The 12,990-nt window shown below is 38.9% G+C and overlaps 1 protein-coding gene across 1 annotated transcript; it reads left to right on the top strand.

Moving 5' to 3' along the window:
- The first annotated feature begins 9,866 nt into the window (after nucleotides 1-9,866).
- Nucleotides 9,867-11,953, top strand: LOC114926167 (uncharacterized). The gene is made up of 3 exons (XM_029296728.1): nucleotides 9,867-11,244; nucleotides 11,334-11,705; nucleotides 11,802-11,953. Exons 1-3 carry the CDS (start codon nucleotides 9,867-9,869, stop codon nucleotides 11,951-11,953), a joined length of 1,902 nt encoding a protein of 633 aa, XP_029152561.1.
- The last annotated feature ends 1,037 nt before the right edge of the window (nucleotides 11,954-12,990 follow it).

Raw genomic sequence — 12,990 nt, 5'->3', positions numbered from 1 at the left:
ATTACAATTCCTAGGGAGAACGACCCGAGGTTTGAATACTTTAGTTTATAAATTTTAGGGGTTTGTACTAGTGACAAACAACTTTTTGTATGAAAGGATTACAACGAGATTTCATTAGTGAAATTCTAAACCGTCAAAAATCCAATAATCAAAATGGCGCCGTTGCCGGGGATGTTTCAATGGTGTTATGTTATTGGTTATTGTACATATGTGAATAGTGTGAATAGGATTGTCTTTTGCTTGTTTTCTAGTTTTTGTTAGTTTTATTTTGTTCTTCCACTATGAATTCTCACTTTGGCTATGAGTTTGGTTCTAATTGTGTTGTAGGAAATGTGAATTTCAATGATGACGCTCATTGTGGATGGAACACTCCAAGATGGGAGGAGCCTCAAGGAATTGATCACTCCTATTGGCAACAACCTCCGGATACTTATAGGTATAATTCTCATCCTAATGCATGTCAATTCAATGGCTATGGTGATTCCTTTTTTGATAATCAACAACCACCATCATATGCCTATGAATCTCATCCTCAACATGGACCTCAACCATACTCACAAGCTTTTCCACATCAAGCACCTTCCTATGATACATATCCACCATATGACCAATTATCCATGCCATATTCTTATGACCATTATGAGCAAGAACCCTTAGAACCACCACAACCCTATCAAGATTACTCCCAAGAACCACCTCAATACACACAATCTCCACAACCTTACCAAGAAGAACCACCTTCCTATTATGAACCCTCTCTCCAAAATGATGAGCCTTTCTACCCACCCCAAGCCCCAATAGACGATTCTCTCACTTTGTTACTTCAAGGACAAGAGGCCATGAAGCGGGATACACTTGAGTTTGTGGCCAACTTGACTAAGGTAGTGCACGCCGTAGCCTACCAATGTTTGAACACTCAAGGTACTCCCGTAGCCACATGCGAAAAACCTAAAGAAGAGCAAAGTATGAAGGAGAAATTGGACAATCCGGTAGAGAAGGAGAACCAAGTTTTGTGTTGGAACAATTGGAGGAGCCTATGATCATTGAAGAGAAGGAAGAAGTGGTCGAAGATTTAGGAGATGTTGAAAGTCCATGGAAATGTAGCATCATGGAGCACTCTCCCAATAAGCTTGATATTGATGTTGAAGAGGGTGCGCAACCTCCAAGGCATATCATCGTTGGAGACTTGGAAGAGGCTTATCAAGAGATGGATTCAATCATGGATGAATTTCTCTCTACAATAGAATCCTCTCCCATTGGACATGAAGTTGAAATTATAAAAGAATGTGCACAACCTCCCATACCCTTGGTGAGCAACGAAAAAGAGAGTGAATTGGAGGAGAGCTACCAAGAGGAAAAAGTTGGCATGATGTATATCGAAATTGAAGAATATGAAGAGGTTGATCAAGAGATGGATTCATTCATCAATGAATTCCTATCCAAAATTGAATCACCTCCCATTGGTCAAGATGAAGTTCTTGAAGACAACACCAAGCCAAGTGAAAAAGGGGAAAAGGTTGAAATCGAGGAAGCTCGCAAAGAGGTGGAAATACACAAAAAAGAGCACAAGGAAGTAGACCTTGCATTGTCTAAGTGTGGGGAGGTCTCGCTTCCCAAGTCATCATCCAACACAACATTCAAGTGGGTAAAATTCTTATCCCTAAGCTTTACTTTCTCACTTGAATATGGTTTGATTGAAACGGATGGGCAACTTAGAGCTCTTTGTGGACTTAAAGGAAAAAGAGAATTGTGTAGTGGTTGGAAATTTGGTATAAAGCTCACTAAGGTCAAAGCTTTAAGGTATAGGGATTATGATGGGACAAGAATCACTTTGTATGGATCTAGAAGGAAGAATGGGTGGACTAACGAGGATTCTATGTGTCGATCGCCCTTATGTCAACCACCCGTACGGGAAAATCATGAAACTCAACTCATGGATGGGTGTGAAGATAAGATATGGGATCCCGGTTCGCTAAGTGAAGACCATCTATGGGGACTCATATCTTGGGTAGAACTCTACCCTAGATTGATGAAGATGGTTGGAAATTCTGTCAACCAATTGAGAAGCAAAGATCCTTGGAAATTCAAGGATGAGTACAAGCACAAGCCACCATGACAATGAGTCTCTCAACATGTCCAACTTAAGGACTTAAAATAAAAGTGCTAGGTGGAAGACACCCCACCATGGTAAACTCTTTCCATTCTCTTTTAATTTTGCTTAATAAGTGATTTGAGTTGCCATTGTAGGTAGATGTCTCATATAAATTTGTTTGAACAACTTAATTGTTAGCATAGTCACATGTATGTTGTGTTTAGTAGTAGATGAATAATATCAAATTGCATTTTTGTGAATTGTATGATGGTTGATTGAATAAAGAGTTGTGAGCAGTATAGGGAGCACCTGAGCACAATTTTTCTGCTTAAAGGGTCATGAAAAAAAAAGGGGGGTGGACGCACGCGCACGATGTACGCACACGCGTCCATGAGCGGATGCATCATCACCCAAATTCCAAAGAGTTGGGCCTCTCTTGGGCAAACACTATGCCCCGAGCCCAACACAACCCACGCTGACGAGCACTACGTGCGTGCGCGCCGCTCACGAGAGCAAGGAAGTGCACGCGGACGCACACCTGCCGCGTCCGCGTCGATCTGCTGCTGCATCTTCTGAGCCAATATCCAGAGAGTTGCGCTAGATCTGGGCCAACTTTGAGCCCCCAGCCCAACTCGTCTCGTGCGGACGCGCACTCACCGCGTGCGCGCCCATATGCTAACAGGAGGAAAGAACGCGAGCGCACGCGTCGCGCTTGCGCGCTTTATGCTGCACTACCAACGTACGCGAATGCGCACTTGCCGCGTGCGCGTCCCCTATAGGATGCCGCCACTCCAGGCTATTGTCCAGAGAGTTGGGCGTGCATCAAGCCCACTCTAAGCCTCTAGCCCAACTCAATGTACGCGTGCGCGCGCTCTACGCGCACGCGCACCTTTAGAGTTTCCCCATCCACTCGTGAGCGCGCTGTACGCGCACGCGTAGGTCCTTAATCTCATCAATGTACGCGGACGCGCACGGTGCGCGCCCGCGTCGATTCGAAAAAAGGGGATAACCCTAATGCGCGAAGAACACTGCGGAGTCGCGCACCCTTCTTCTTCTCCTTTCCCCCCATCTCCTTCCTCTTCCCTCCTTCAACCCCCGCCACTAACAGCGGTCGCCGCCACCACCACCTAACCTTCGTCCGCCGTCTTCATCTCTTACTTCCAACCTCTCATCCCTTTTCCCCCTCGCTTCTTCCCCTTTCTGACCTCCCTCTTCTTTCCGCATCACCGCCGGCCACCACTGCAAGGCCGCCCCCCCTCTTCCTCCATCAACAATTCTCTCTCACTCTCTCCATCTCTCAGCTCCCCTGCCCCACCGCCACTCCACCCCTGTCTCTCACTCCCTCGTCACTGCCGGCAGAACCACCACTGTTCCGCCGTGACCGCCATCCTCCGCGGCGGTGCTCTGCCCAGCTCATTTCCCTGCCGCCCCTACTTCCCACTTCCATTTCTTTTTACTCTGCTCCCAGGTTCCATGCTCCAACTCTACTTTCTGTTACCTTTTCATTTCTGTTAGCTACTGTTGGTTTTTTGTTAATAAGTTATAATTGAAATTTTGCATGTTAGGTTAGTTAGAAATAATTGCGATTAGGTAGCTAGGACTGGATAGAGGATTCTAGGCCTGATAAGTGCTCCGTTTGTGCATATTTGCTGTCTGTTTACTTAGGTGTTGTATGCTGATTTTGGGTTGCTATTTTATGCACATTGTGTTGCCTGCATGCTGTACCACTGCTGTTATACTTGATTGATGTTGTATTCTTGTTGCTTTTGCTATGTTGCTATCCGGGAACGTCCAATTTTAAGCCGAAATGCTGCCCAATTTTCAAGAAATCTATTTTCCTTTTAGTCTCTATTGTAATTTGGGCTAATTTCCATTTCCTTTTGACTTCCCGGATTTGCACCAGTCATTGTGAACATGAACCACAACTTCTCTTTTATTTGAGCCTAAATATCATCATACCACTAATCCACCTTTCTAACTTACTAATTCCTTTAACCATTTAACCTCTACTCACATTTAACCCTCTTTAACCATTCTTTCAAACATATGATGCTATTATTGCTTAATGAGTAAGAGTTGTTAACATTAGTGAACTTTGCATTCTTGGTTTACTTGTTCACTTATGCTTACTTGTTACCAATTCTTTTCAAGTTCAGTTCAACATAATGATTGTTTATTAGTCAATTGATATCCTGAACATGCCTTCTTTGTTACATGCTAAGTGTTTCATTGCTTATATTCTATCATATTTTTTCAGGATGTCGGATAAAGGAAAAGCTATAGCCACTACCTCCAAGAAAAGAAAACATTCTACACCCTCTATCCCCTCCACTTACAAGAATTATGCTAAGAATCCATTGAATGATGAAGAAAAGGAAAATCAGTTGCTACCCTCTACCGATCCAACCAAGTTTTCAAATCTTTATTGTGAGCTTCGCTTCCAAAAATATCGGGCGACGAAGCTGAATACTGAGAAGAAATTGCTCCTACCTAATGATGTGAGACGAGCCATTACTAGTCGCATCCTAGAGTTGGGTATCGACTTTGTTGATAGAGATTTGGGAGATATCAACATTTCTTGGGTTAAGAAATTCTATTGCAACTTCTTCCGTCCCACTTTGGATTCAGTTCAGGTGAGGGGTAGAAAGATTATGCTCACTGAGTTAGCCATAGAGAATTGCAATGCCGACATCTCACTGATGGCACCTGCGCTCATCAGCAGGCTGAGTTAGCTATTCACAGCATGACCTTTGACTATGAGGCGCTTAGGCACGTGATTGGTTTGCCGGATGCCACTTGGGTCATGGATGCGACCAATACTTAGCCTAAAGGGATGCTCTTTGCTCATCTGACTCGAGAGGTCAAAACTTGGCAGATAATATTTGCTCACTACGTCTTACCCACCACTCACTTTTCTGAGATCCCTATGGAGATGCTACTTTTGATTGGCTGTGTGATGGAGGGCAAGGAAGTGTATTTTCCTCGATTGATTCAGCAGTGTATGTGGCAAGCACATATTCGTGGCCTCCTTCCATTTCCCACCTTGATTACCAGTATGGCCGCCTTGGCTGAGGTCCCCTGGTTGGATGATGATGTGACACCACCACCCCCAGACGGCGATGACAAGGAGGTTACTATTCCTTGGGGTGGTTGGGTGCACGAGAAGCCCCCGGCTAGATGCCGATCTAGGGCTAGAGCAGTAGTAGGGACAGCTAGCCCTTCAGCAGCCCCATCTTCTTCTACAGCAGCTCCATCTTCTTCGACAGCCCCTTCTTTAGCACCTGAGCCGACTTACCTACTGGTTCAGCATCTGTTTCAGTTTTTGGAGTGCGAGAAGCGCTACATCAGGCGCCGACTGGATCGTATGGATCAGGCACTCATATCCCTGGGCGCTGAGTTACCTCCCCTTCCAGACTCTTCAACCTCCGATGAGCAGGGTCATCAGGAGGAGGATGCTGACGCACCACTTCAGCAGGATGCACCTCCAGCTGCACCTGCCACCACAGAGACTCCACAGCCTCATGAGGAGCTGGTCCCACAGCCTCAGCCAGAGTCAGCACCTACCGTTGTACCTTCTCCTGATCCTCCGGTTTAGCATCGAGGACGATGCTCGATCTTAAGTGTAGGGAGGTCACCGGTAGCATCATTAGAGGACCGGTGAACATTTTAGTTATGCTGCCTAGTATCTCATTTTGCATACCTTTGTATATATTTGATGCACTTTGAGTTTATTTTGGATACTCTTACTATTTTGGTTCGTTTTGGATACCTTTACTGCTTATTTTGGATTTTTAGATGTTTTGGATGATAGATTCCATACTTTTAGTTGGATTTTTCTTTATACATTTGTGCATATCTTCTTTTGTATATCTTCCTTTTTAGTTTGTGGTTGTGATTAGAAACCATGTTTGAAATTGCAAAAACTTAGTCACCCTTTTCGCATAAGAAATTGGTTTTAAGTGAAAAAGAAAAGGGTAAACTAAGGAAAGTTTTTTTGAATTTCTCAATCACAACAATGCTTAGTCAAATATTGAGATTTTCCAAGAAAACTTACTTATAGGGCACCAACCCAATTGGTTGAAGAAAAATATTTTGAGGTAACTTGCTTGAATTTCATATTGTGTGGATCATGTATTGAGCTAAGAACACAAGCTTGTGAGACTTGAGCCTATTGATGTGGTTACATTTTATAACCACTTATTTTCCATTCTTGTGTGCAATTGTTCTCTTTCTGTGATTGTGATCCTTGATTTGCTTGATTCTATATGTCCATTTATTTCTTGTATTCATGCATTTGTATGATTGAGGCCATTATTTCATTAGCCCACATACCCAAATAGCCTACCTTTTACTCTCCATTGTTAGCCAATTTTGAGCCTATGCTTAACCAACTTATTCTCATTTTAGCTCATTACAAGCCCAAGGCGAAAAACCAATGAAAGTCCCTTGTTTGGATCTTTGATTAGCCTAGGCTAGTGAGAGTGTTTATTATTCAAAGTTGGTGAGGCTTGGGAACATTGAATGGGATAAAAAGGGTGGTACACTTTCATATTTAGGAATTGGGAACATATTCATATATTGATTGAATGTATAAGACCTTATGCAATTGATGCCCTTGTAGAAAGTATAAAAAAAAGGAAAATAAAAAGAGAAGAGAAAAATGAAAAGAAAAGAAAAAAATAGAAAAAGAAAAAAAAAGAGAAAAAGAAAAGTAATAAAAAGGGGACAAAATGCCCCAAAGTGAAGTTCAATGAAAGGGAATCAATGCATAAGCGTTATGAATCAAGGAGTAAGATGCATGAATATGTAAGAAAAAAAAGTGAAGAATGGGTAGTTAGAGTAGTTTGAATTTGTATAGGTCATTACATAGTTAGGTGGGAAAGTCTATGCTAATCCAAGATCTAAACTCTAGTCCACTTAACCATAAATGATCCTACCTTGATCCTAACCCCATTACAACCTAAATGAAAGACCTCATGATGAATGTATGCATGCATGGAATAAGTGTTGATTATTAGAAGAAGATCAATTTTTGGAAAGCATGATTAGAAGAGAATTGAGTGAATTAACCCTTAAACACTTGAGTGAATATAGCGGATACACATCTGGTGAGAGTTCAAAAGTTCAATCACATGTGTTCACTCATATTATCTATATTCTTGCAAGCATGAATTTCTTTTGATAATTCAATACAATTGTGGTTTGGACTTGATTCCTATTGCCCTAGCTATTGTGCTTATACATGTCTCTTGGGAATTGATATGTTTGGACTAAGCATTCCCACTTGCTTTAGATAATTGCATTTAGATAGGTACATATAGTTTAGTTGCATTTAATGAATGTCTTACCCCTTAGTTCCTTCTTATTTTAGCATGAGGACATGCTAAGGTTTAAGTGTGGGGAGGTTGATAAACCCCAATTTGACGGTTTATCTTGTATTGAATTTAGAGTATTTTGATGACCTTTTCTCGCATTTAACCTATGAATTAGCATGGTTTTGTAATCTCTCCCGTATTTGTGCTTAAGTGTAAAAACATGCTTTTTAAGCTTTATTTTGATGAATTCTAATTCCTCTTTGATTCCATAAGATGCCTTGATGTGTTTGCTAGTAATTCCAGGAGTGAAATAGGCTAGGCATGGATCAAAGGGAGCAAGGAAGGAAGCATACAAGTGGAGAGAAGCATGAAAAGACAAAGAAGTGAAATCAGCCAAGCACGCACACGCGCACAAGGCGCTCGCGCGCACATTGCAGAATCGACCAGGGGCACGCACGCGTACCTGGCGATTTGGAAGGGTTTCTGAACCCATTTTGGTGCCAATTGCTGATAGAAAGGAATAAAAGGATCAAGGATTGAAGGGGAAGACAATCTTGGAATCATTTTGAGCATCATTAGGATTAGGATTAGTTAGTTTTAGAGAGAGAAGCTCTCACTTCTCTCTAGAATTAGGATTAGATTTAGGCTAATCTCTCTTCTTAGATCTAGGTTTAATTCATGCTTTGATTCACTTTTCCTTTATCAATTCTTAATCTTCTCCTCTTACTGTTTCTAATTATGTGCTTTAATAATTGTAATTCTTCATTTTGTTTTGGATAGATTGTTGTTTCTTTGTTTTCTTTCAATAATGCAATTTGAGGTAATTCATGATAATTGTGATTTCCTTGATTGTTGTTGTTAATTCTTTGCAATAATTGTTGTTAGATTTTATTCTTGTTATCAATTTACTATGCTTTTCTTATATGCCTTCCAAGTGTTTGATGAAATGCTTGGTTGGATTTTAGTGTAGGTTTTGTTCCTCTTGGCCTAGGTAGAGTAATTAGTGACTCTTGAATTATCTAATTCCTTTGTTGATTGATAATTAGAAGTTGCTAATTGATTTGAATGCCTCTAAAGCTAGTCTTTCCTTTAGGAGTTGATTAGGACTTGAGGAATCAAATTGATTCATCCACTTGACTTCCCTCCATGGTTAGAGGTTAACTAAGTGGGAGCAATGAACAATTCTCATCACAATTGAGGAGGATAACTAGGATAGGACTTCTAGTTCTCATATCTTGCCAAGAGCTTTGTTAGTTGTTAGTTTATTTTCTTTGCCACTTATGTTTCTTGTCTAAAATCTTAAAAACCCCAAAAATAACTCACAACCAATAACAAGCACTTTATTGTAAATCCTAGGGAGAACGACCCGAGGTTTAAATACTTCGGTTTATAAATTTTAGGGGGTTTGTACTAGTGACAAACAACTTTTTGTATGAAAGGATTATTGTTTGGTTTAGAAACTATACTTTACAACGAGATTTCATTAGTGAAATTCTAAACCGTCAAAAATCCAATCATCACTGCTGTGGATGGTTGTGGGTGGCGACGAGGAGGCGGGCTCGGCCGGTGGTGGTCGCGGGCTCGGCTATGGTTGCCTTGGTGGCCTTGATGGCTGTGGGTGGCTATGGACGCTGGCGCCGAATCTCATTTAGGTTAGGGGAAAGAGGAAGAAAAGGGAAGAAAGGGGGGAGTATCAGATTAGGGTTAGTGGTTTCGCGAACAGCTTTCTCCTTTTTTTTTAAAAAAATGCCAAAACTATATCGTTTGGCATATGAATTTGCAAACCACTGAACCGTAAAAAAATCGGGCGGTTCTTCCGGTTCGCCGGTTAACCACCGGTTTGACCGGTTTTTTGCCAGCCGGTTATTAGCGTTACCCGGACCTGTTAGGTGACCGGTTCCCGGTTTTTCCGATTGAACCGGCCGGTCCGGTCCGGTTTTCAGAACCATGGCTGTTATTGATTTTGAATATGTTTTGCTGCTTCTGTTTGTTGCTTCATGATGAATATTTTGATTATTTTCATGGTTTTTTGAAGTTGTTTTCTGGTCTTTGGTTTTCTGATTGTTATAGATGGAACAATCACAAAGTAACCCACAGCCACAAGATTCTCAAACTGGTTCATCCAGAGGTAAATCTGATCCAGCTTGGTAGTATTTTACAGTGAAGTATGACAAAAATAACAAGGCTCAATATACATGTATTTTCTGCTTGAATACTTACAATAGAGGGGGGATATATAGAATGAAATATCATCTTGCAAAGATCCCTGGACAAATTAAAGTTTGTAACAAAGTAACTGAAGATGTTGAACTTCAATTCAAAAGGCTTTTGGAGGAAAATAAAAAAATAAGGCAGAAAAAAGAAAATATACAGCTAATTATTATGATGTGGAAAGTGAAACACAAGCGGAAGAAGAGGGTGAAGCACCTAATCCTGTACAACCTCTGACTCCTGCAACAATGGGAGACAAAGGAAAGAGAAGAGCGATTGCTGCTACTCCAATTGGAAGTTATTTTAAGGAAAGGACTATGCCAGGCTCTCAACCAGCTTTGAAAAGTGTCTTGGCCAGTAAACAAGTTAATCACAAGGTTAAGTTGGGGCTTGCAAGATGGATCATTGATGCACAGATTCCATTCAATGCAATTCAATCGCCTTACTTTCAACCTGCCTTGGATGGCGTTGCTGCAATTGGACCTGGTTTCAAGGGACCGTCATATGACGAAATGAGAGTTCATTTGCTGGCCGATCTTAAGAAGGAGTGTCAGTTGCTTGTGGAAGGTTATAGGAGCTCGTGGAAAAGGACTGGTTGTACACTGATGGCAGATGGCTGGACTGATCAAAGGCAGCGTACGTTAATTAATTTTCTAGTTTATTGTCCTGCTGGTATGTCATTTGTTAAGTCTGTTGATGCTTCTGATATGATAAAAACTGCCGATACCTTGTTTAAATTGTTTGCTGAGGTTATTGAGTGGGTTGGGTCTAGTAACATTGTGCATGTGGTTATTGATAATGCTGCGAATTATGTATCTGCTGGAAAACTCATTCATGAAAAGTATCCAAACATTTTTTGGTCTCCTTGTGCTGCTCATTGCATCAATCTTATATTGAAAGACATAGCAAGTCTTCCTCATATAGCTGACCTTGCCTCTCGTGCTTCAAAAGTGACTGTCTTTGTTTACAATCATATGATTTTATTGTCATGGCTTAGAAAAAGAAAAGAGTGGAAAGAAATTGTTCGACCAGGAGTAACACGTTTTGCTACTGTATTCATTACTTTGAAAAGTATATATGATCATAAAGAAGACTTGCAATCATTGGTGATTGACAAATATTTCACTTCTCATAAATTATCTAAGAATGTCAATGGGAAGATGGTTAGTTCAATTATCTTGGATAGTAAGTTTTGGGAGGATTGTTTTACTACTGTTATGCTTGTTGGTCCTCTAATTAAGTTATTGAGGCTTGTTGATGCTGATGAGAAACCTTCTCTGGGTATCGTGTATGCGGGCATGCAAAGAGCCAAAATTAATATCAAGACAATGTTTAGAAATAGGAAATCTGCATACACACCTTATACAAGTATCTTGAAAATGCGGTGGGATAAGCATTTGAAGCGTGACCTCCATGCAGCAGCATACTTTTTGAATCCAGATTACTTCTATAGTGAGGGGTTTGTTGAGAAGGCAAATATCTTGAGGTCTTTGCTTGATTTATTTGATATTGAAACTCTTTGCGATGACTCGGTTGCCGCAATGCAAGAGATACAGTTGTATCGAGATCGAAAAGGAAGTTTTGGAAGGGAAAGTGCATTGAAAGCAATTAAGAGACTTGAACCTGGTGAGTATTTATATTTCTATGTTCAATTTACTTTGAATGTTTTTTAAATATTGAATGAGAATTGATGGTTGAATTACATATTCTGGTAGGTGAATGGTGGAGGCTACATGGTGGGAGTGCTCCTAACTTGCAAAAAATGGCAATTCGTCTTCTTCATCAAACATCTTCATCATCCGGCTGCGAGAGGAACTGGAGCCTCTTTGAACAAATCCATTCAAAGAGGAGGAACCGATTAGAGCATCAAAGGCTAAGTGACATTGTTTATGTCACTTATAATCTACGCCTTCAATCTAGAATGCATCGCAAGAAGAAGAATTATGATCCAATTGACATTCAAAGCATTGACACAGTAGATTTTTGGGTAATGCCGGATGAAAGTGATCCTGAATTTACTAATGGAGACATCGAAGGCATTGAAAATTTAATTTATACGGATAATGCTATGCCTTCATATCCTACAGGTGATTGAAATAGCAAAACTTGTTTCATTTCCTCTCAATATCTGATGTAAAATTGTAACTTTAATTTTTTCTTGGTTTTCTATTTTATTTTATTAGATGGAGGAGATGTGGAACTTGATGTGGATTTCCCTAATGGTGCTGATTCTTCAAATACAGCTTCTTTTGGTGGTACTTCTGATGATGGTGGCTTTGGATTATCTGTATATGATAGAGATGTTGGAACACTTAATGATAATTATGATTTTTGATGAGTTGCACCTTTGATTAGTTGAAAACTTGCTAGTAATTGTATCTTTTGAATGTAGAACATTATGGGTTTGTCATTATGTACGTTTTATTTTTTGTTTACTTAAAAACTTTGATGTTTGAAGTTGTTTGTGAACCTCTAATATTAAGTAATAAATAATTTATTATGTGAAATATTAAATTTTATTAAGTTAGAGATCATTGAATTTATATACTTAAGATTATTTTAAATTTTTTAATAATTTTATTTAATATTTAATTAAATCGGTTGAACCCCGGTCGAACCAGTGAACCATTGAACCAGTGGCCTCACCGGTTTATTGACCGGTCTGGTTCTCGCAACCTTGATTTTAAATAAAAATTTAATTTTTAAATTTAAAAATTCAAAAAAAGAAAAAATTTTGTCTTTTGAAATCCTAAATATTTTTTCAAGAATATTTTTTTATTTTTTTAATCACCGGATAGTTCTATTTTTTCAAAATATAGAATAAGTTAGTTTTAAAAATTTAAACTTTTTAAATTTTTGTTGATTGGATATTTTTGAAAATCTTTATTTTTTAACTTTTTTGTAAAAAGATTATTTTTTTAGTTTCAATATTTAAAAATAAAAAGTTTTCAACTTTTGTTCTTGTCTTAGTAATATTTCTTGACTTTATTTTTTTCTATTTTAAATAAAAAATTTAATTTTTAGATTTAAAAATTCAAAAAAATAAAAAATTTTGTCTTTTGAAATCCTAAATTTTTTTTCAATAATATTTTTTTATTCACCGGATAGTGCTATTTTTTCAAAATTATAGAATAAATTTGGATAAAAAATTAAAAATTTTTAAATTTTTGTTGATTGGATATTTTTAAAAATCTTTATTTTTCAACATGTTGGTAAAAGATTATTTTTTTAGTTTCAAATTTAAAAAAAAAAGTGTTCATCTTTTTTCCATGTCTTCTTAATATTTTTGGACTTTATTTTATTTTTCTATTTTAAATAAAAAATTAATTTTTAATTTTAAAAATTCAAAAAAATAAAAAATTTTGTCTTTTG

This window comes from Arachis hypogaea, unplaced genomic scaffold (assembly GCF_003086295.3).
Source record: "Arachis hypogaea cultivar Tifrunner unplaced genomic scaffold, arahy.Tifrunner.gnm2.J5K5 arahy.Tifrunner.gnm2.scaffold_21, whole genome shotgun sequence".
Lineage (NCBI taxonomy): Eukaryota > Viridiplantae > Streptophyta > Magnoliopsida > Fabales > Fabaceae > Arachis > Arachis hypogaea.
Note: the sequence above shows the minus strand (reverse complement) of the source record. Positions and strands in the feature narration are given on the sequence as shown.